The 25,446-nt window shown below is 41.9% G+C and overlaps 1 protein-coding gene across 6 annotated transcripts in view; it reads right to left on the reverse strand.

The window, feature by feature from the left end:
- ERBB4 (erb-b2 receptor tyrosine kinase 4) overlaps window positions 1–25,446 on the reverse strand; it is a 975,001-nt gene that overhangs the window by 568,989 nt on the left and 380,566 nt on the right. For all 6 annotated transcript variants that reach the window (XM_048869092.2, XM_048869089.2, XM_048869091.2 and 3 more), the window contains exon 2: window positions 17,182–17,333. In XM_048869092.2, coding sequence (XP_048725049.1) covers window positions 17,182–17,333 — 152 coding nt within the window. The remainder of the gene's footprint in view (window positions 1–17,181; window positions 17,334–25,446) is intronic.

Here is a 25,446-nt window from a genome sequence, read left to right on the forward strand (position 1 = left end):
CACCATTTATGCCAAATTTAAATATCCTCTGTTCCCCTGGGCTACAAGAGAAGTACATTCATCTGCTTTACGACCTAATAAATCCATTTTTAATTTAAAAGTATTTGCCACTAGGGTTTTTGTTGGTTTAACTTTACTTGTTTGTTTGCTTTGGTAAAACTTCAGTTAAGCTGGCATATGGGGTATTGAAGAGGTGGGGGATGAGGTAAAATCGGTTTTGTTTTCCTGATGGGGAGCTCAGCTTCTAAAAGAGAAAGACTTAAGAGGGCTTTTTGTTTTAAGGTTGTCCAAGAGCTCCAAAATCCAGGGGCCAAATCCTCAGCTGGGGTAAACTGTCATAGCTTCATAGTGGCATTATGACAATTTACTATGGCTGAGGATCTGGCATCTTTGGCCTCAGCACTGGCCACTAGTTTTTTATAGGCCATCATGAAAAGTGCTAGATAAGAGAGACATTATTTATTATCATCATCATAACACCTTGGGTGCTTTCCCTGCCCTCATTTTTGTCAGATTGGATTTGATTTCAACTTTGTTGTTTCTTTGAGTGGGCAGAAAAAGTGAAGTCAAGGTGCAAATTGAGGCCTGCATCCAAGCTGGACCACAGAGGTAGACTCCTCGCACCCACAACAAGCATCATGCAACTCAAGAGGATTCTGTATGGGTGTATTGGCCAACCACCTGCTCTAGCCTGCAGGGTTGGGACCTAAGTAATTTGTTTCCCCTAGAATCTATACTCTCGCCTTTTGTTGAACAAAATGAGGCGCCCTTGCAGTCCTTGTGCAAGAGTCCCCTGCATTTCTCAGGGAACTAGAAAAGCTTCACTTCTGGTCTATTTTTAAATGACAAACCATTTTAAGCAATGGGCAAGTAAACATATTAATGCAGTTGAAAGAGTGAGGACAGATTTTGCCAGTTCCTCCAAGTGCTTCCCCCTACACTTCAGCATCCTCTCCATTTTGCCCCGGTTGCATTTATGCCAGTTGGCTTCCACCCAGAATTCTCCCTTTGCCAAATATTGGAAATAGCTTCACCTGGGTCACGGGAAAAGGAGATGTAGCACTGAGTGCCATGAACATACTTTTGGCATTGTAGCCTGTATCACATCACAATCTCCCCCAGTGGTTTTGGTATTTCATTCAACAAAAAGTTGTCTATGCCCTGGTCTACATTAGGACTTTAGGTCGAATTTAGCAGCGTTAAATCAATGTAAACCTGCACCCGTCCACACAATGAAGCCCTTTATTTTGACTTAAAGGGCTTTTAAAATCGATTTCCTTACTCCACCCCTGACAAGTGGATTAGCGCTTAAATCGGCCTTGCCGGGTCAAATTTGGGGTACTGTGGACACAACTCAACAGTATTGGCCTCCGGGAGCTATCCCAGAGTGCTCCATTGTGACCGCTCTGGACAGCACTCTCAACTCAGATGCACTGGCCAGGTAGACAGGAAAAGAACCGTGAACTTTTGAATCTCATTTCCTGTTTGGCCAGCGTGGCAAGCTGCAGGTGACCATGCAGAGCTCATCAGCAAAGGTGACCATGATGGAGTCCCAGAATTGCAAAAGAGCTCCAGCATGGACTGAACGGGAGGTACGGGATCTGATCACTGTATGGGGAAAGGAATCCGTGCTATCAGAACTCCATTCCAGTTTTCGAAATGCCAAAACCTTTGTCAAAATCTCCCAGGGCATGAAGGACAGAGGTCATAACAGGGACCCGAAGCAGTGCCACATGAAACTTAAGGAGCTGAGGCAAGGCTACCAGAAAACCAGAGAGGCGAACGGCTGCTCCGGGTCAGAGCCCCAAACATGCCGCTTCTCTGATGAGCTGCATGCCATTTTAGGGGGTGCAGCCACCACTATTCTAGCCGTGTTGTTTGATTCCTTCAATGAAGATGGAGGCAACACGGAAGCAGGTTTTGGGAACGAAGAAGAAGATGATGATGATGATGATGAGGTTGTAGATAGCTCACAGCAAGCAAGTGGAGAAACCGGTTTTCCCGACAGCCAGGAACTGTTTCTCACCCTGGACCTGGAGCCAGTACCCCCCGAACCCACCCAAGGCTGCCTCCTGGACCCAGCAGGTGGAGAAGGGACCTCTGGTGAGTGTACCTTTTAAAATACTATACATGGTTTAAAAGCAAGCATGTGAAAGGATTAATTTTCCCTGGCATTCGTAGCTCTCCTGAATGTACTCCCAAAGCCTTTGCAAAAGGTTTCTGGGGAGGGCAGCCTTATTGCGTCCTCCATGGTAGGACACTTTACCACTCCAGGCCAGTAAAACGTACTCAGGAATCATTGTACAACAAAGCATTGCAGTGTATGTTTGCTGGCGTTCAAACAACATCCGTTCTTTATCTCTCTGTGTTATCCTCAGGAGAGTGAGATATCATTCATGGTCACCTGGTTGAAATAGGATGCTTTTCTTCAGGGGACACTCAGAGGTGCCCATTCCTGCTGGGCTGTTTGCCTGTGACTGAACAGAAATGTTTCCTGCTGTTAGCCCTGGGGAGAGGGGAGGGTTGAGGGGGTAGCCACGCGGTGGGGGGAGGCAAAATGCGACCTTGTAACGAAAGCACATGTGCTATGTATGTAATGTTAACAGCAAGGTTTACCCTGAAAGAGTGTAGCCACTGTTTTATAAAATGTGTCTTTTTAAATACCACTGTCCCTTTTTTTTTCTCCACCAGCTGCATGTGTTTCAATGATCACAGGATCTTCTCCTTCCCAGAGGCTAGTGAAGATTAGAAAGAAAAAAAATGCACTTGTGATGAAATGTTCTCTGAGCTCATGCTGTCTTCCCACACTGACAGAGCACAGATGAATGCGTGGAGGCAAATAATGTCACAGTGCAGGAAAGCACAAAATGACCGGGAGGAGAGGTGGCGGGCTGAAGAGAGTAAGTGGCGGGCTGAAGAGAGTAATTGGTGGGCTGAAGACAGGGCTGAAGCTCAAATATGGCAGCAGCGTGATGAGAGGAGCAAGGATTCAATGCTGAGGCTGCTGGAGGATCAAATCAGTATGCTCCAGTGAATGGTTGAGCTGCAGCAAAGGCAGATGGAGCGCAGACTGCCACTACAGCCCCTGTGTAACCAACTGCCCTCCTCCCCAAGTTCCATACCCTCCACACCCAGACGCCCAAGAACGCGGTGGGGAGGCCTCCAGCCAACCAGCCACTCCACCACAGAGGATTGACCAAAAAACAGAAGGCTGGTATTCAATAAATTTTAAAGTTGTAAACTTTTAAAGTGCTGTGTGGCATTTTCATTCCCTCCTCACCACCCCTCCTGGGCTACCTTGGTAGTCATCTCCCTATTTGTGTGATGAATGAATAAAGAATGCATGAATATGAAGCAACAATGACTTTATTGCCTCTGCAAGCGGTGATCGAAGGGAGGAGGGGAGGGTGGTTAGCTTACAGGGAAGTAGAGTGAACCAAGGGGCGGGGTGTTTCATCAAGGAGAAACTTTCACACCGTAGCCTGGCCAGTCATGAAACTGGTTTTCAAAGCTTCTCTGATGCGTACTGCACCCTCCTGTGCTCTTCTAACCGCCCTGGTGTCTGGCTGCGTGTAACCAGCAGCCAGGCAATTTGCCTCAACCTCCCACCCCACCATAAACGTCTCCCCCTTACTCTCACAGATATTGTGGAGCGCACAGCAAGCTGTAATAACAGTGGGAATATTGGTTTCGCTGAGGTCTAAGCGAGTCAGTAAACTGCGCCAGCGCGCCTTTAAACGTCCAAATGCACATTCTACCACCATTCTGCACTTGCTCAGCCTGTAGTTGAACAGCTCCTGACTACTGTCCAGGCTGCCTGTGTACGGCTTCATGAGCCATGGCGTTAAGGGATAGGCTGGGTCCCCAAGGATAACTATAGGCATTTCAACATCCCCAACACTTATTTTCTGGTTTGGGAATAAAGTCCCTTCCTGCAGCTTTTGAAACAGACCACAGTTCCTGAAGATGCGAGTGTCATGTACCTTTCCCGGCCATCCTATGTTGATGTTGGTGAAACGTCCCTTGTGATCCACCAGAGCTTGCAGCAGTATTGAAAAGTACCCCTTGCAGTTTATGTATTCACCGGCTTGGTGCTCCGGTGCCAAGATAGGGATATGGGTTCCGTCTATGGCCCCACCACAGTTAGGGGAATCCCATTGCAGCAAAGCCATCCACTATGACCTGCACATTTCCCAGGGTCACTACCCTTGATATCAGCAGATCTTTGATTGCGTGGGCTACTTGCATCACAGCAGCCCCCACAGTAGATTTGCCCACTCCAAATTGATTCCCAACTGACCGGTAGCTGTCTGGCGTTGCAAGCTTCCACAGGGCTATTGCCACTCACTTCTCAACTGTGAGGGCTGCTCTGATCTGGTATTCATGCGCTTCAGGGCAGGGGAAAGCAAGTCACAAAGTTCCATGAAAGTGCCCTTACGCATGCAAAAGTTTTGCAGCCACTGGGAATCGTCCCAGACTTGCAACACTATGTGGTCCCACCAGTCTGTGCTTGTTTTCCAAGCCCAGAATCAGCATTCCACAGCATGAACCTGCCCCATTAGCACCATGATGCATGCATTGGCAGGGCCCGTGCTTTCAGAGAAATCTGTGTCCATGTCCTCATCACTCATGTGACCGCACTGACATCGCCTCCTCGCCTGGTATCGCTCTGCCAGGTTCTGGTGCTGCATATACTGCTGGATAATGCGTGTGGTGTTTAATGTGCTCCTAATTGCCAAAGTGAGCTGAGCGGTCTCCATGCTTGCCTTGGTATGGCGTCCGCACAGAAAAAAGGTGCAGGCGTTTGCTCTGACGGAGGGAGGGGCGACTGACGACATGGCTTACGGGGTTGGCTTACAGGGAATTAAAATCAACAAAGGGGGTGGCTTTACATCAATGAGTATTTCAGGCAGGACTTCACGGAGGGTTCCAATAAGAAATGGTGCACCTAAGTAATTGTTCTTATTGGAACAAGCAGGTTGGTCTGGCCTCTGATAAATACATGGCTAGATTTACCTTGCTGCACCTTCTCTGAGTGACTGCAGTGTGACCTAGAGGAATGAGTCCCCTAGACGGGGGAGGGGAGGAAGCAAATGAATACAAAACAAATCTGGTCTATTTCTTGTTTTGATCCACTACGTCTATCTTTTACATCTTTGGCTGGCAGCAGACAGTGCAGAAGGACTGCATGCCATCCACATCTCCTGGCTGCTTAGCAGAAGATGGTGCAGTAGGACTGCTAGCCATCCTCATCTCTTGCCTGCCTGGCAGAAGATGGTACAGTAGGACTACTAGCAATCCATATCACCTGTCTGCTCACCATAAGATGGTTCAATAGGACTGACTGCAGGACGAAAGAGAATGACCTGGTCAAGTCACTCCAAATTTAGTCCCTGCGCCCATGTCTGCCCAGGCGCTCCTGGCCGACGTGGCCAGGAGCACCTCGGACATGACGAGGATGGCTACCAGTCCTACTGTACCATCTGCTGCCACAAGGCACTGGGTTGATGCTGCTGTGTAACAGTGCAGTACCGTGTCTGCCAGCACGCAGGAGACATACGGTGACGGTTACCTGAGCGGGCTCCATGCTTGCCGTGGTATGGCGTCTGCACAGGTAACTCAAGAAAAAAGGTGCGAAACGATTGTCTGCTGCTGCTTTCACGGAGGGAGGGAGGGAACGGTAGCCTGACGATATGTACCCAGAACCACCCGCAACAATGTTTTAGCCCCATCAGGCATTGGGATCTCAACCCAGAATTCCAATGGGCAGCGGAGACTGCGGGAACTGTGGGATAGCTACCCACAGTGCAACACTCCGGAAGTCAACGCTTGCCTCAGTACTGTGGAAACACTCCACCGAGTTAATGCACTTAATGCACTTAGAGCATTTTCTGTGGGGACACACACACTCGAATATATAAAACCGATTTCTAAAAAACTGACTTCTATAAATTCGACCTAATTTCGTAGGGTAGACATACCCTGTGAGAGAAAGAGAGAGACAGACAGGACAAACAGACAAAAACTGAGCTTGGTAGGACAAGAAGAAGAGAAATCACTCATTACCATCCTTTGGCAGCTAATCAACACCAGTAAATGGAACCACTCTAATGACACTCCTATGCCTGCCAGCTCCTGCAAATATCTCAACAGCACCTTATAGCTGACTGTATTAAGGGCTACTGAAAGATCTAGCAGAATTAGCAAGAATGTCTGACCTCCATCCACTGCCATGACAATTAACTGCTGAGACTAATAGAGTCTCTGTGCTGTGTCCTGGTCTTTGATTGATGTGCACAGAGCTAGAAAATGTCAGATGCCAACGAAGTTGGCTGATCCTCACCCTCTCAGTGATCTTTCCGACAAAATGAAGGCCCAAGCAGTTTTGCTGTATCAGTGAAAAAAGAATCTTTGGTAACCATCTAAGGGCTTATTAGTGATTTAACACCTGTATATGTTGATGTTATTTTTGCATAATTTAAGTTTTATTTATTTTATCTGTGTCTGTTAAAAGTTTGTAAAACCTATGCATAAGTGAAGTAGATAGCATTTCCTGTGCAACTGAAGGGAAAGTAAAAGAAACACCACTGAAAATGAGGAAGAAGACTAAATAAACAACAATGTAAAGAGAACATTTAATAACCATTAGGAATCTCTCATTCTCATTTATATAAAGAGGTTTTAAAGCTTCCATTGTCAGAGACTGAGGGAATATCCTAGATTTAGCTAATCCTAGAGATAGATTATGAGGGCTGCATGAGGAACTGAGGGAACTCTTAGGAAATTGGAAATAAAAAAACAAAAACAAAACCTAAGGGTTGTGATCTGTCCTGATGTAGTTCCAGAGAATAAAGAGCTGAAAATTTTGCAGAACTCAGAGACTGCACGTGTGTGTTAGGAGGAAGGGGGATCACTACCATCTGCTACCCAGGAGAGCTGATCATACCTACACAAAAACTCAAGCATTATAAAGTAAAAGGATTTGAAAAACTGATCTGGAACCACAAGGAGTCCTTGTGGCACCTTAGAGACTAACAAATTTATTTGGGCATAAACTTTCATGGGCGAGAACCCACTTCATCAGGTGCACGGAGTGGAAAATACAGTAGCAGGTATATTTAGAAATAGTACATGAAAAGATGGGAGTAAGGCAACTCTCATCTCTTCATATACTATGTATAAATATACCTGCATCTGATGAAGTGGGTTCTAGCCCATGAAAGCTTATGCCCAAATAAATCTGTTAGTCTCTAAGGTGCCACAAGGACTCCTTGTTGTTTTTGTTGATACAGACTAACACGGCTACCATTCTGAAACTTGATCTGGAACCATGTAACTGAAATGGATTAACCTTCCTTTCAACTAATAGATTTTTAAATTTAAGATACTGCATTCCTTGTGTGGATATTTCCTTTTAATTAACAAAAAAATACATGAGTGGGACCACATTTACATCCAGAAGAGAGGAGAGTAGGTTACAGTACAAAGCAGCCTTGCTTTTGTAGCTTCTGATATCCAGATGCTTCCCAATATGCACACACTGACTAGTCATAACTACACTCCCACCCAGCAACCTCAAAATCACATAGCAAAATTGAAAGACAGTCTAGTGCAATAGCCAGGGTACTAGACTACAACTCCGGAGAGTTGGGTTCTCACACCAGTTCTGCCATTAGTTTACTGTGTGACGCTGGACAAATCTCTTCTCCACTCTGTACCTTTGTTTCCTCTCCTACTCTTTGTATTTTCTATTTAATTGTAATTTCCTCAAGGCAGGGACTGTCTCTTACTATGAGTTTGTACAGCACCTAGCACAAATACTACTACTGAAAAAGTTAACTTTATATGTTACCCCACTGGCACAACACTAACAGTCCCACTTTTACCCATTGTCAGATAACCTGTGTTTATGCCTCATTATACAGCATGCAAGTCTTTTCATAAACATACTTCAGACTATATCATTGATATGCAACCGCCAAAAATAATTGCAAAATTAATGGGCTAATAGCTAATGTATATGTAATTTGGTTATAGTCCGTCAACCCCAGCTTGCGGATTAATTGTGTGCAAATTCACTTCTTTAATTGTTTTGCAGAATCTGACAATTTAATTTGAAGAGCCAGCATGTTTTGTGCTAAAGTTTCCCGAAGAGGATTGCTTCTAGTGACCTCTTGGAAACTTAGTTTCAGGACTGAAAAGCCAGAAGACCCACCAGACACAGGATAATGCTTATCTCCTAGTTGGAGCACCTAACACAAATCTCAGAGTTCGCTGCCCAATTGACCATTAGCTTTCTGGACAACTCAAAAAGACTATGCAAAGCAAAAACATTGTAAAACACGTAAATCTACACTCCTGCATCATTCTGAGATTACTTTTAACCTCAACCTTTTGCAATCGACTTCAACAAACGGGACTGAAAGAATTAACAGCTCTTCTGGGTGAGAATCCTGTCTCACATTAATTCTGTGGACATGGACTCTGCTTACACTGCATCTTTTGAATGAGCTCTGATAAATCACTGGCATGGTTGGTTCTCAACATGACTTGGTTCATCCCACAAATTTGGTTAGTAATCCACAGTCAGTGAAAAGTGTTTTTCTCTTGCCACAGGCCTACCTTGGCACTTGACTGGCTTCTTGCGACTCACCCAGTACAGAGCTTTTTTTGCCTGTGGAAGGGACCCCCTACCCAAGTTTGCATAACAAGGTTGACTTCTCTTCTTTATATCCAGCTGTGTGAATGGTATAACATACCAGAATGCACTAGCTTGCATACTGCTGATGTCAGAGTGTGTAGGTCCTCTGGCATTCTATCCCATTCTTAGAAACTCTGGTCTAGTAACTGAGAGTACAAAAAACTTGAGTTCTGTTCTACTTGAGTTCTGCCACTGACCTGCAGCATGAACTAGAGAAGTTAACATAAGAACATAAGAATGTGTCAAGCCAATGGTCCATCTAGCCCAGTATCCTGTATTCTAACAGTGGTCAGTGCCAGACGCTTCAGAGCAAGTGAACAGCGGAGGGCAATTATTGAGTGATCCACTCCGTCGTCCAATCCTGGCTTCTGGAACTCAGAGGTTTAGAGACACCTAGACCATGGGGTGCCTCCCTGACCATTGCAGCTTTTAGCCACTGATGGATCTATCCTCTATGAACTTATTTAATTTTTTTAAATTCATTTATACGTTTGGCCCCCACAACAACCCCTAGCAATGAGCGCCACAGGTTGACTGTGCTTTGTGTGAAGAAATACTTCCTTTTGTTCGTTTTAACCTTGCTGCCTATTAATTTCATTGGGTAACCCCTGTTCTTGTATTACGTGAGGCGTAAATAATACTTCGCGATTCACTTTCTCCACACACATCATCATTTTCTTGACCTCTAACATATCCCTCCTTAGTCACCCCCAGTGTCTTCAATCTCTCCTCTCATGGAAGCTATTCCATACCCCTAATCATTTTCATTGCCCCTCTTCGCACTTTTTCCAATTTTAATACATCTTTTTGGAGATGGGAAGAACAGAACTGCATGCAGTATTCAAGGTGTGGGCTTACCATGGATTTACATAGGGTCATTATTATATTTTCTTATATCTATCCCTTTCCTAACAGTTCCTAACATTCTGTTAGTTTTTTTGACAGCTTTTTTTGTATATGTAGTTAGGATTATGTTTTCCATTGTGCATTACTTTGCATTTATCAACATTGAATTTCATCTGTCATTTTGTTGAGCTATCACCTAATTTTGTGATAACCTTTTGCAACTCTTCATGGTTTAGGTTGGATTTATAACTATCCTGAGTAATTTTGTATCATCTTCAAACTTTGCAACATCATGGTTTAACCCCTTTTCTAGATCATTTATGACTGTACTGAATAGCACAAGTCCCAGTAGAGATCCTTGGAGGACTCCCCTATTTACTTCTTTCCATTTTGCAAACTGACCATTATTCCTACCCTTTGCTTCCTATCTTTTTAACCAATTACTGATTCATGAGAGGACCTTCCCTCTTATCCCATGACTGCTTACTTTGCTTAAGAACCTTTGGTGTGGGACCTTGTCAAAGGCTCTCAAAAAGTCCAAGTACACTATATAAACTGGCTTACCCATGTCCATAAGTTTGTTGACCCTCTCAAACAATTCTACTAGATTTGTGAGGCATGGTTTCCCTTTACATAAGCTGTGTTGACTCTGCCCCCAAGAAATCATGTTCATCTATATGTCTGATAATTCTATTTTTCACTTTGGTTCCAACCAATTTGCCTGGTAATGAAATTATGCTTACCATCCTGTAATTGCCGGGATTGCCTCTGGAGCCTTTTTTAAAAATAGGCATCACATTAGGTATCCTCCAGGCATCTGGTACAGAGGCTATTTTAATCAACAGGTTACATACTACAGTTAGTAGTTCTGCAATTTCATATTTGAGTTACTTCAGAACTCTTGGGTGAATACGATCTAGTCCTGATAACTTATTACTGTCTAATTTATCAATTTGTTCCGAAACCTCCTCTACTGACACCCCAATCTGGGACAGTTCCTCAGATTTGTCACCTAAAAAGAATGGCTAAGGTGTGGGAATCTCCCTCACATCCTCCGTAGTGAAGACCAATGCAAAGAACTCGCTTAGCTTCTCTGCAACAGCCTTGTCTTCCTTGAGCGTTCCTTCAGCACCTTGATTATCCTGTGACCCCACTGGTTGTTTGCCAGGCTTCCTACTTCTGATGTACTTAAAAAAAAAATTGATGTTAGATTTTTAATTTTTTGTTAGGTGCTCTGCAAATTTCTTTTTGGACTGCCTTATTATATTTTTACACTTGATTTGCTCCTTTCGATTTTTCTCAACAGGATTTGACTTCCAATTTTTCAAGTATGCCTTTTGTCTCTCTTGTTTCATCTCTCAGTGACTCTGTTTCCCTTCCCATTCTTAGTCTGCCTTGTCTATTTAGAGTTCAAGCTTTGCCCAGCACAACAGGGCCCTGATGTCAGCTGGGGCTTCTGGGCACTACTATAATATAAATAATAAATATTGGACAGCTACCCAGATTGTTGCAAAACACAATTTTACATAGCTAGGCAGCATGGTAGATGAGGATGCGCAAATATGTCGAACAGCTATAAAGTTGCTGTGTCATTTGTATCCAGTTAAAATGAGCATGGATAGAACAAGTGACACAATCACACAGTCAAAAAAGTATAGTGTGACAGGGCATTACAAAAGAGCATTGATAAAGTCACCATACATTATTTTCTAAGGACACCGATTATAGATTCGATTATTTGGACATAAGTTTTCATAACAATTTGGAGGAGGTATTGTTAGCAGTTTAGTGTTTCAGTCATGCCTTTTAAAACAAAATAAGCTGAATTGGTTAAATAAAATCCAGTGACAAGAAGACATTTTGCTGACTGTAAACTGAAACGCTTTACACCAGGATTAATCTAACATAACTCTTGTGTACCAGATTTGTTTAATCGAGCAAGTACACTTGCAAATGATTGTTTTGTGGCCTAATAAATGCATGCTTTATGTAGAAAATTGAATATCAAGATGCCTTTAAGAAGTACAAACTGTCTATAATATAAACTGTCAGTCTGTGCTAAATGAAACTAAAACAGTTTCCCATTTTCTCAAGCAAACAGTCATCCACAAAACAAAACTGTGTGGGATTTGATCCTTTCTGAACAGTTATTTATCAAACATAAAGAAGGGCTAATCCACAACTCTGGCCTTGACTACACACAAGAAATGTGCACCAGCATAACTGGATTGATTAAATTACACTGGGGCAAACCCTAGCACATTTGTGCTGCAGCGGTGCAAGTTGAGACTTATTTCAATTTACTAAATAGCATCAGTGGATAGGGCACTGATTGGGGTCAGGAGACTTGGTTCAAATCCCTGGCTTTGCCACCGACCTGCTGAATAATCTGGGACAACCCATGATCTCGATGTTTCCTGTCCCACCCTTTGTCTTGTCTTGTCCAGTTGTAAGCTCTTTGTGACAGGGACTGATTTGCCCTATGTCTAGTGCAAAGGGAGCCCAATCTTGGTTGTAGCATCTAGGTACAAATGATAAATAATAACGTTAAATCAACATAAGCCTCATATCATGCTGGTGTAGCTTGTTTACGTTAAGAGCTTGAACTGGTATAACTAAATCAATTTAGTTATATTGGTGCAAGCATAATCATAATCTAACTATGAATACATAATCAAGCTACCTCAGTACAAAGTGATCACTCTATAGCTGACCTCTCAGTACTCGTCCTCAAAGGAAACCTGCACAACACTTTCAAAAGACGAGTCTGGGAGCTTAAATTCATAACTTTGCTTCAGAGTTGCAGCCGTGTTAGTCTGTATTCGTAAAAAAAAAAGGAGTACTTGTGGCACCTTAGAGACTAACAAATTTATTTGAGCAAAAGCTTTCATGAGCTTTTGAAAGCTTATGCTAAATAAATTTGTTAGTCTCTAAGGTGCCACCAGTACTCCTTTTCTTTTTATAACTTTGCTTGACACTAAAAATCATGATCTTAATAGAGACACTGGATTTATGGTTTATTACAACAACCTGTAACCCACTAACCCTCCATTTTTCCCTACAGAGGTGTTAATAGGCCACTTCACCTTGAATGATCCCTTAGAATACATACTAACTACTTATGCTAAACGATCCGTTTAATCTTGTATTTAGCTGTGACACTTGGAATACCTTTCCCAGACCTGAAGAAGAGCATTGTGTAGCTCAAAAGCTTGTCTCTCCCACCACCAGATATTGGTCCAGTAAAAAATATTACCTCACTGACCTCATCTTTCTAAATCAATTTAGCCATATCAGTGAACATTTCTTGTGTGTAGATTAGGCTTCAGGAGAAAGAAAAGTATGGGGTGAAGGATAACTGTTCTGATCTGATGTACAGTCTGAAATTCATGAGCTTCCTAGTAACTAATCTCTGTCAATTTAGGTAAGACCAGATGCTGTCATCCTGTATTCATGCGGAGTATTACCCTTTCTTGGCAAGGAGTCCCATTAAGGTCAGGGCTACTCATGAAGAAAGGTACTACTTAATCATAGAATCACAGAAATGTACGACTGGAAGGGATTTTGATAGGTCATCTAGTCCAGTCCCCTGCACTAAGGTAGGACCAAGTATTATCTAGATCTTCCGTAACAGGTGCTTGTCTAACCTGTTCTTAACAACCTCCAATGACAGAGATTCCACAAGGTCCCTAGATAACTTGTTCCAGTGTATCACTACCCTTGCAGTTAGGAAGTTCTTCCTAATGTCTAAACTTAAATCTCCCTCGCTGAAATATAACCCCATTACTTCTTGTCTTGTCCTCAGTGGTTAAGAAGAACAATTTATCACCCTCCTCTCTATAACAACTTTTTATGTATTTGAAGACTTATGTCCCGCCTCGGTCTTCTCTTCTCCAGACTAAACAAAGCCAGTTTTTTCAATATTTCATCACAGGTCATGTTTTTAGACCTTTAATCAATTTTGTTGCTCTCCTTTGGACTTTTTCCAATATGTCCACTTTTCCCCAAGTATGGTGCCCAGAGCTGGACACAGTATTCCAGTTGAGGCCTTATCACTGCTGAGTAGAGCGGAAGAAATACTTCTCATGTATTGCTTACAATACTCCTGCTAATGTTAATTAATGCAATTAAAGAGGGCAGAATCTGGTCCTAAGGTCAGTAACTGTCCTATATGATTACCTGGTGCTTGAATCGGCAACCAGTTTCATCTATCTGCAGGCAAGTCATATGAGGTTTATAAGACAGAATGACAGCATTTTACACTCACCTTACACAGGAATAAGTCCCTCATTCAGAAAGGTACTTAAGCAGGTGTGTAAATTTAAGCATCAGTCACTCTCTTTGAAATCAATTGGATTAAGCACAGGCTCGTACCAGCTTAAGGACCTTTTCGAAACAAGGCCTAAATGACTAAACAAAGTAGAAAGCAGTGGAAAAGTAGACCCATTCATCTTTAATAATTAGACAACTGCAGAGTTAACACTCAAACATGAAAGCAATCCATGTAGGTGTTAAGTGTCTGAATAAATATGAAAGCTGGGCTGTTATTTTTTAATCTTCTTCCACAGTGCAAATAAAATCATCATTTTACCCTCCCGTTCATGTTGGTATTCATCTGCTATTGCAGAATAAGAGGTAAAGCCCGCCTTGCCTAGTTCAACAGGTCTTGCCTGTTTACTGGCGTGAAAGTTTTCTGAGTCAGAGTCAGTACTAATGAGGAAGAAGGAAGGCTTACATAGATGCTCATCAGCTAGACACATAAATAAGCCAGCTGTCTGTCTATTGGCTACTTGAAGCCCATTTGAGGTAGAAGGAAAGTAAGAAGACTGGGGGTGGAGGGGAGCAGGGCAGGCTGTGCGTTACTTACATTACAGATTTCACCATTTAAAAGGCTAAAAGTGACTAATATCCTCGCTCTTGGTTAGATCCCATCTGCCACTTTTGTTAGGTCATTAAAATTGCTTTTAAAATAAGTAATAATGTCTAACTAATGAATGTTGAATTATTAGCATAAATATGCTACCCTTTTATTTATTTATTTCCCCCAGAACACGTTTTCCTCTGTTTAATGACGATAATTTATCATATTAGACTAGAGCTGCCGGTTTGTTTTCATATTTGTGTTTTTCTGCCCCCCGCTCCCGCCCGAGACATCTGTGAGAGGGCAGTCCCAGGTAAAATAAATAAATAAAAGCCTTCGTAATGATCTCCACAAAGCCAAAGCCAGTAAATTGCCTTGATTTACCACTGATGGCCCTCGTTTCTTCTTCTCATTTGCTTAGTTTATGGCTATTTTTCCTGTAATATTTTCCTCTATTTTTCTATTGAAGGCTTACCCAAAAAAGAACAGCAGAGGAGTTTGTATGAAAAAGGAGAATATTTAGCGTCACCGGGGAAACAAATAGGAGAGACCTTCATTTTCATTTCTAGTTTGCTTAATGAATAGGCCACAATTGTTCTTTTAGGTGGGGCCAGCTTTAACCACAAGCAATCCTCACTGAAGCCATCCTCTGTGGGAAGCCCTGATTCAGTAATTCACAGCATATCCTGATCTTCCTCCCCAAACGGTCTGCCAGTGCAGTGAAAGAGGGAGGAATTTAGAGTTGTGAGAAGCTTTCACAACTAAACTTGGAGCCAAGCAAAACTGTTTGCAGTTTCATTACGTATCGGAAACTTGGGCCAGGTTCAGTGAAGATTTGTCTAGAGTAGAGTTTGTGTTCCTGTTTTAATGTGAGTTAATTGATTGGCAATTAACTAACATGGCTCTGAACATTAGTCTAGACAGTCAATAGACACTTGTTCTAAAGTTGGTGGTTTACCCTAGGACTCACCCTTTATGTTTGCAGAATGTCTAGACTATCATTTGTAATTGTGTAGCTAACTGGTCATCAATTAAACTGAATTAAAACTACTCTCAATGCACCTTTTAGTTTGAGTCAAGCTTGCAAACCATTTAGCAAGCTTGCAAACTAGTCTAAGTTTTGAGCAACCATGAGCCCAAGTTGAGGTTTGGAGTGGAACTCATATGAAACTGCAGTGATTTTATCCTGAAAAGAAGGGAAACGTGCCAATCAGACTAAAGTTTGGTTTGTGCTTCAGCTTTGTTAGAACTAACGGTAGGAAGTTAAATCTTTGTGAACTAATATTAAACAAAGCGTTCACATAAGACCCTGCAAAACAAAATGAGACAGCTCTAAAGCAAACATTTTGCCTATCCCTAATCTTTTCCAGGCCAACGATCCAAAGAAAAATATTTAGGGTGGGCATCTGCCATCCCATTCCTTCCCCTAGACTGAGATTTTGACGGGCCTCTTCCCTCGGTCTCCACATCTCCTACAATTGTTATCTACACACCGACACACACATTTAGAAACACAGAAAGGGGTTTTATGAGAGTTGTACATAATCAAAACAAGCCATATAAAATGGTGCTTTACTCTATTTGAATCATGGTTTGACCTCATCCATATTGACCAGCTATACCACGTTATGGCCCATTTGGGTCACAATCATACTAAAATTTGTTCTCCCTTCCCCTGACAGTCATTCCTATCCCTGAAGATCTCTTCCCCTCACACTGCAGCCTTAATCCGGTGGAAAACACGCTCAAAGGAGCAAACTACACTGGATGATCCCATTAGCTGGATGTTTCTTCTAAAACAGTCAACTGTCAAAGAATAAACTACAGTGACGTTTAGCGGCTCTTAATTTGGCTTTCATCCTCCCCATCTCTCTTGATTACTATTGTCAGGCTGTCTGCAGTCTTAGAGTGATAGCACTACGCTAATTCGTATGCAGAAGGGTTTCTTCACAACGGGAAAAGCTACCTGTATAGACACAGATACACACATATATGCACGTGAAAACATAAATTCTGCAAAATAAAAACCATTGACGGGGCACATGACTGACGCTGCCCTGTGACAGGGCACCACTTGGTCCACCACTGACATCCTCTAGCACCTGGAGACTCCACTTGAGGTTTCACACATTGTAATGCCACAGCGAGGGTGACCAGATGGCAAGTGTGAAAAATCGGGATGGGGGTGTGGGGTAATAGGCACCTATTTAAGACAAAGCCCTGAATATTGGGGCCGTCCCTATAAAATTGGGAATTCTGGTCACTCTAGCTTCAGCTGTGACCGGACGGGGTGTTACTGAACATGTTAGTAAGGGTTAAGTGTTACACAAGTATTAGGAGTAATAGGAGTTCGCCTATTGTTTACCATTTTAACTGTTTCTGCCTGGCATTTTACTAGGATTAGCCTGTTAAAACCAGAAGTGTTTATCTGCAAGATCCTCTGACCTTCCCAGGTCCCTTCCTAACACACCTTCACACCAGCTTGCAACACAGAGAGGCACAAACACATTAAATGTCATATACTGTGAACTGCCAGTACCTTCTATCAGAAACCCTGGTAACTGTACACTCAGTGCCTCACTCACAACAACACTGTTGTTCTTGTACTTTGCACCTTGACCTTGCTGTGTCTTTTTATGGTCTGCTTCCATGACTGGCTCAGCCAATCAGCAGAAAAGAACCGTCACTTACGAACAAGACACTCTGTTATTGTGCAGTCTAACACCAATATCCGCTCACACCATGGGGAAGGTGGAAAAAAGAGGTTGCTTACCCTGAGGAAGGAAAGATCACGGTTGTGTTCAATGTTGGTGATTTCCAGGTTGCCCATGACTACCTCACAGTTCTCATAGTACTTGCGCAACGCACGATATTGCTGCTCCAGATCAGACAGAGAACTCAGCTTGTTCTCAGTGCCAGCACACACTGCAAAAAAGAAAAAAAAAAATATGTACATGATCTATAATGATCAGAGACGCAGAAGCAAAGTGGGGAACAAAAGTTGTAGGCAAAGCTACATCCAGCTGCAATGAAAATCCTGTTTTAATCTCTGTATTATGTCATGAAGGAAAACGTTGCAAGTTGCTTTAATAGCAACAGTAGTGAGAGGTAGCTACAAATATTCTCCATAGTAATCTCAGTGGTATAATACGCATGACCAAAAGAGACAATGCTGTGGTACTAACCAGAGAAAAAGCAAAAGGCTTTATAAAACAGAAATGAAAGAAATATTACAAATCAATGCATAAGTAAGAAGTAAGGGCAAAATCCTACTTTCAGAGAACCCCATAGGAGATTGCCATTGACAAGAACATGTCTCTAAATCTAGAAGGGCTATTCATAGTTTCAACGATTGTAAGACCAGAAGGGACCAAAGTATCATGTATTCTGGCCTCCTCTCTAACACAAGCCAGATAATTTCATCCAGTTACTCCAATAACTTGTGTTAGACTATAGGAAGTTTTCCAGAAAGATATTCCAGTCTTTCAAGTTTTTGTAGGAAGTACAGAAGGAATAAACAAAGAAAATTTCCTTTTCTCTTCTTTATGATGATTATAATGAAATATACACACACATGTTAAGGATCAGGCAAACCAGAAAAACTTCAAAAACATTTTTGAAGTGTAGTTCTCTTCTGAAAACTCACTGTAGAAATGGCATCAAACAGGCCAGCCCATGTGTGCTTCTTTCAGTGGTTCCAAACAAAATCTGTTCATTTACAAGTGAAAAGATGGGGTTTTTCCACCTAATTCAAACTCAGCCTGATTCTGAAAGTCAAGCTGATTTCTTTCCAGGTGTGACCTTCCTTAACAATGAATATTTCACACTCAAAACATGGTTAAAGGAATATGGTGAGATTCATTTTCTTTTAAATGGATTTTCTTTATGTTTCTGATGAAGCACGCTTTAAATAATATGTCATCTTTCAAAGATTGTTTTTTAAAGCAGGTAGGGAATTTTCCAGTTCATCTGCTAATGTTTAGAAAGGTCATTTGGGCAAAGCAAGAGCAACACCAAATGTGCTCAAGGCAGAGGTGAAAGTAAGCCGGTACGCCCCAGTACAGTGTACCGGTAAGAGCCGGTGCGCCGTACCAGGACTGGCTTTCCCAGAGGGCAATTTAAAGCCCTGGGGTAGCGGCGGCAGGGATTTAAAGGTCCCCGGAGCTCCAGCCGCTGCTACCCCCCTCCCCTGGGCCCTTTAAATCCTGGCCTGAGCCCTGCTGCCTGAGCCCTGGGGTAGGGGTGGGGGGGGCTCTGGCGGGGATTTAAAGAGCCCCAGAGCTCCAGCCACCACTACTGCACCGGCCCTTTAAATCCCCGCTGGAGCCCTGCTGCCAAAGGCCTACAGCTGGTAGCTCGGGGGTGATTTAAAGGGCCCCGGGCTCCCAGCTGCCACTACCGCAGCTGGAGCCCTGGCCCTTTAAATCAAGATTTAAAGGTCCTGGGGATTTAAGGCCACGCCTGTTCTGGTTGAGGCCACGCCTCTTCTGGTTGAGGCCACGCCCCCTGCTCAGGACTCCGGCGTACCAGTAAGTCCTCTAACTTACTTTCGCCCCTGGCTCAAGGCCACCTTTGCTCCCCTTCCTTTACATAGGCCTGACTGCTGCCTCTTCTGCTTCCATTTTGCTTCTGCTGTTACCAGTGAATATCCTCTTTCTGGGCCGTGGGGGAAAGCACACTGTGACGCATGACCAAAAGGGTTAATAAGCATTCTGCAGGATAAATGACTCAAATTCAACCCTTAAAAACATATGAGGAGATAATGTTTGTGTGTTTGTGTATTTACATATATACTGGTAGAAATCAACATGGTCCCTGTCTATGCTGTATTCTGTTAATTCAGAGATCAAAAGAGCATCTTAACATGTAAATGAACTGTACACATTGGATATCACTGCATTCATCTCTCTTTGAAGTGTATAGCAAATCATCTGCGAATGGTAGAAAAAACAGGCAATTGCCTTGTGTTAATCTGTGTGGATAATTACCGGGATGCTTAGGAAATGGATCCACTTCAAAGTCCCCATGAGTGCCTATTGTTCCACTAAGGGCTCCGAACTGTCAGAGAAGGCCTGGAATTGTATAAAAGATCTTTGGGTCCCAATCCTTTTTATCTCAGATCTGCTTGAGATTGCATGCAGGGGAAGCCTAAGCCATAAGAACTGAGATCCTAGTTCTGACTGGACTGCCCTGAATATAAACATTGGACTATAACCTATGAACTATTTCTGAAAGAACTCTTTGTATCTACAAAGCTCTCCATCTCTCTATGAATCTGAATCTCAAGATGGAGTCATGTCTGTATGTATACTGATCTTTTAACCAGTTCTCTCTCCCTTTTCTTTTTTAATAAATTTTAGTTTAGTTAATAAGAATTGACTGTAAGTGTGTATTTGTGTAAGATCTGGAATATTCATTGACCTGGGAGGTAACATGTCCAATCCTTTGGGATTGGTAGAACCTTTTTCATATGATGAATAAGATTTTCATTAATCCTCATCATATTTGACTTGGGTATCTAAGTGGAGGCCTGAGGCCAAGTTACTTTAAGGGAACTGTGTTGTTGACTTCTTTTGTAACCAGTGAGGTATAATAAAAGCTATTTTGTGCTGGCTTGGTAAATCTAAGTATTGGAATATCCACCAGCTTTGGGGATTGCCTGCCCCATTCTTTGCAGTTCACCCTAATTGAGTGACCTCAGCTGGCTCCCGTGGGATTCCAGTCACACATGCCCTCCCAGAGCACTGCAGAAGAGGGATGTTATCTTTCCAGTTCAGGTGACAGGAAGTTCTACTGTCAACTAAATGGTGAAGTTGATTATACACTTTGGCTATGTCTACACAGAAAACATGAGCAGTAAGTGTATTCCTTATATTCATTACTGGCCTGTATGTTTTATAATTTTAAGGTAATTTTTCAAATAAATATAGGTCAGTTTTTAAGTAGTGCTCCAGAAGGGAGCTGGAGTTCAAAAACAAATGTTAGCTCTCAGCAAACAAAACAAAGCCCATAAAAGGAAATCCCCAGTGTTACACCTTTTCATAGACTTTCTCAGCAATGCAGTTCTCAAGGCATCTCTCCTCCCTGCCCAGGCAATGAGGCACTGCAGGGTACAATACGAAATGATAAGAAGCCCTCCAGTAGTGAACTGTCTTCCCAATAATGACAAATCCCTAATGAGAACCATCCTAAGAAGTTCTTCATGGGAAGATCTAAAGATGCAAGACTTCAGAGTGCCTCCACCCTCCCTTTGCTGGGACTTGAACTCCTAAATGAAGCAGACGAAGCTGATAAGATTTTTTTTTTTTACTGGAAGATATAACTAGCAATGAAAAAGTGATCCCTGTGGTGACTGAAAATGCTGTTCCTATTTATAATAACAAAGGAGTTTTGGTTTATCTGGAACAATGTCAGAATCCCCGCTAGGAGCCAGAATCATTAGGGTTCTTTGTGCAATGCCTACTGTAAATTTCATAAAGCATGCTCATATATCAAGTTCAGATGTCTTTTTGGAGATACAAGAAAGAATCTCTTACTAGTCTTTCAAGATCTGAACAGAGGCCAAGGCCAAATGGAGAGTAAGCTCTTTTGGAGAAGGAACACAAAGTGGCTTGTGACATACAACATGTAATCAAAAACGGGGGCACCAAGGTCAGGAAGTGTATTTTAAACTGTTAGTAAATGGTACTGTTTTAACTATGCATTTTTAACTGTGAGTTAAGTGGACTTAACAAGGTACTAAAGCATGCACCTAATTTTAGTGAGTAGCATACACTCATACGCTTAAATTTGAGCACATGCTTAACTAAATTGCTGAATTTGGTCCCGAGTTTGCATCTAACCCAGACTTTTATAGAAGGTATTAAATGAGCCATCTCTCCTATTTTTAGTTCTTGTAACAAAAACAATACCTAGCACTTATCTACTGTTATTGCTTTTTAAAATTAAATGCAACAATAACGCAAATATTTTAAAGGCTGCCGGTGCAATATATGCTTCAGCACTTATGGGCGTTAATACATTTATGCCAAAATATGTCAGCTTTCCCCTGCAATTCAAAAACTTTGTAATCTATATTTCATAAATATAACAGTGCCCCTTCAAAGCACATCACCGTGTATTGTTAAACACATTTATATACATCACCAGAAATTGACTAGCAGCTATATAATAAAGATCACACATTAAGAGCAGTCCCCGTAGGAGCGCCTCCATCGGTTAAAAAAGAACAATTCACTTGCCCCTGACCTTAGTCGGAGGAGAATTACCGTGTATGTATCATCACCAGATAGTTTCTCTCACTGTTGTACCTGCCTTGGTCACCTCTGTGATGTGAATATTCCAGCTTTGATTAGAAATTCACACACCATGGGTGTCACAAGGCTGGTAAAAACGAGCGAGAGTGGTTTCTGTATGTGCAATATGCACAGGGAAAATCTGTGATTGCCTTACATTTTCCAATAAAGACAGACAAGCAAAAAGACAGAGTGATCGACAAGCTATAAAGGGGATGCCTGTAGCACACAGCTTTGAAAAATAAGTTTCTCTGCAGACAGGGTATCCACAAGCATATTACAATTTCCTCACATTTGTTTTTATTATGGCAATAAGCCCTGACGGTCGGCACCGATGCATACCTCTCATCGGGTTGAAGGCTAAGTGCTTCCCACTACCTGAGAAGTCCAATATCTGATTAAGACACATTGGTGTGGTTTATCGCTATTCAAGTATGGCTATGTCTCAGTTAAAAATAAAATCAGCTAAAGATAGTTGTGTGCAATGTATCCTTTCCCTATGAACAGCAGGTCCTAGTAAAAGGATAAAAAATAGAAGACAGATTATAAATACCATCTCCCAATTAGCTGGAGTATATCTATGGTTTGTACAATTTTGCTAACCCCTTCTTCTTTTAATTGATTTAATTTAAGATGTCCTGGACTATTCCTTGCTACCCTCCAGAAACCCTACTGCTCTTTCAGCTGTAGTTTATAGCCTAGCAGCCACTTTCGTTTATATAAAAAGAAAATGTGGTCTATTAACTGGCTCCCAGTTTAGCTTTTACACTAGAAAATGGGCTATACGTGGCTGACAGAGCCACCGATTGTTGCTGACAGGGCATCTTGGAACTCCGGAGAAAAGGACAGTTCAGAGCGTCATTTCCGACCCCCCACATGCTCTCACCCCCCACCCCAATCGCTTCTCTTCATCTCCAACATTAATTTTGTGTCCCTGCCCCACCACCGTTTTTTCCCTCCTCACCTACTGATCATAATGGACAAAAGCATTGGTTTGGGGTTTGTTTGGGTTTTTTTTGAGTGTTTAAATGAAGTCCCAGTTGTGTACGGTTGGACGTAATGTTCAACACTGATATCATCTGAAAGGGCCAGCCACCCCTGTGACATCATCCAAAAGAGCCTACCATCCATTTGTGGCGCATCTTTGGGTAGTCAATCCCTACCCAGATTCTAGTGCAATTTACTCAGTACGTATACTTTAACAATTTTCAGTCGAGGTTTAGTCACAAATATTCAAAATTCAGGCTGTTTACCCTTGTGATTGGGCAGCTAGGTCACAGACTCTGTTCTGTTCTCTAGTCTCTGTTCTCTAACTAGATGAGCATGCAAGCAATTATAGCACTTATATGCATGAATTTGGCTTACTCTTTCCATAGATACTCATGCATGCAACTTTGGAATTAAATTTTCCATTACCATTTTTTCCAGCACCACTAAATCATTCAAATGTTCACTCAAAACTAACAAGTAGCAAGTGTGAACATGATCAAATTGAATTCACTTACACATTCCAACAAATATGAGTTAATTATTTTACCCTGCGCTAGTGATAATCAATATATATTTAAATGAAGAAACAATTTTTGACCGAATATAACTAGTCTTCTACTAATTCTAGCTGTTTGTTTTTAAACCCTCCTAGCTCAACAATTGATCTTTTTAATTTTTGTAATCAAACCTTCTAAGGGCTTGTCTATTCATGGACCTATTCCTGAATCCAAAAGTAGAATAATCTTGTTCTGGAATAAGAATATCCTTACATGGAGTTATTCGGGAATAGCAATTCCATGTATAGGCAAGCCCTACGAGATCCACCTTTTTTTCTTTTTTAAATCATGAAAGATTGAGTTTGACTTTTTTAGGGGGGAAAAGATCTCATGACAAGGCACTGGCAACGATGCATAAAAATCATTTGTCTCTCTCTACATGAGGTTTTGCTTGAGTGCAGCACGACTTTCATTTGTCGATCGATTTGTCAATCAGGCCGTATATACACAAGACCATGCTTAAAACATCAGACTCATTGATTTCAGGAGACTGTTTATGAAAACAGAATTGCAAGTTCTCTTACTTTGGACAAGGCGAGCGAAACAATACACAGTGCCTCTTTCTTACACAATTGCAATCTATTTGTATGCTAGTCCTGGCCGTAATTTATTTACTTAATTACATTTGCTTTTATAGACAAGACATTGTCAGGGACTCTTGAAGGAATGGATAAAGTAATGTTTTATTAGCAATCTCAAGCATTGGTGCCAAGTTTCCAAAACTCTCAGAAAAAATTACAGGTGGGTCCTTTAAGAAGCCACTAATTACTGGCAAATTTGGAGCACTTAACATTGCCTTCATTATAGCCTCACCTCTTAACAATAGCCTAGATTACCCCTTGCTGTAAAATATACAAAAAGAAGAGGGGAACTCCCTCCTGGCCTTTTCATTACTTTGCACTCTCCTAGAATCTTCCAGCTAATCAACCATAAACCTGGTTTTTCCTGCAATTAAGAATGTTCTAATTAAGGATGGGTCTCACTGAATTTAAACTTTTGTAGATCTCTCGTTTGGGAGGAAGCAAAGCTAATATGAATTCAGAAACCTTTTTTCCTCTCGTTTAAACCTAATGTTTTTGAAGGATGATTCTAGTTAGAAGAAGTATATTTCTAGCTAAAGGAATGTTTAAAGTTTTATATTAGAGACAATTAGAAAGAGGGTTAGAAGTGGCGGACAGGACCACAAATTGTTACTTAGAGGGCAGCTTGGCAATGTAGGGAACAGGACAATTGGATTAGAATTTTCTCTACACTCCCTAATACAAAGCTCAGCTGACACAAGTGGGGCTGCCTTCCTTAAGGAATTTTCTACATTACAAATTGTTACCATGTTTGAATATGGCTATATAGAATGGAGTAAGCTGATACCGAATATGATTTTGCTGTCAACACAGACCAGGGCAAGAAGTATTCACAAACTCATGTCAGCTAGCAACGCTTTCAGCCTCTGGGTTTACCCATGATTAGCTGTCACAATTTATTCTGATCTCCACTGACCGCAAAAGCATGAGAAACAAAGTGGGTGAGATATCATCTTTTATCGGACCAGCTTCTGTTGGTGAAAGAGACAAGCTTCAAGTCTTCCCCCGGCCTGAAGAAGGGCTCTTGTCTCTCTCACCAACAGAAGTTGGTCCAATAAAAGATATTACCCTCACCCACCTTGTCTCTCTAGTATCCTGGGACCAACACAGCTAAAACAACATTGCAAATGCACTGTCAACGTCATGCCAGCTAACTTGATTCTTCACAACCTATGTGGTAATATTTTAGAATATAGGAAAACTCTTAGAAATTTGAGTGTTGTCACTGATTTTAATTTGATTACTAATTGATTAAGGTAATACTCAGCATGAGTGAATGGATCAGAAATGGGCCGAATACCCATGAGGTACTGACGCATTAAAATGAAACTAAACCTTTGTCCAACTGAAAAAAGAAATCTTACAATTTGTGGGGATTTGTTTTTTCAGTTCGTTTGTTTGGTTGGGTGGGTGGCGGGAGGAGGAGTTAGGGTTTTTTGAGTAGGGTTAGTGTCATTCATGACTGAAAGAATAAAAGGCCTTGAATTAACTTTCTGAATTAACAGCCCAATGTTGTTTCAGACACATTGTTCCTTCTAAATCTTATTCCTGAAGCCCTTTCATCTGCGCTCTCTCCCTTTCAACAAGGGCTCATCAGAGGGTGTTTACTCAGTAC

The sequence above is a fragment of the Caretta caretta genome, chromosome 11 (genome assembly GCF_965140235.1).
Source record: "Caretta caretta isolate rCarCar2 chromosome 11, rCarCar1.hap1, whole genome shotgun sequence".
Lineage (NCBI taxonomy): Eukaryota > Metazoa > Chordata > Testudines > Cheloniidae > Caretta > Caretta caretta.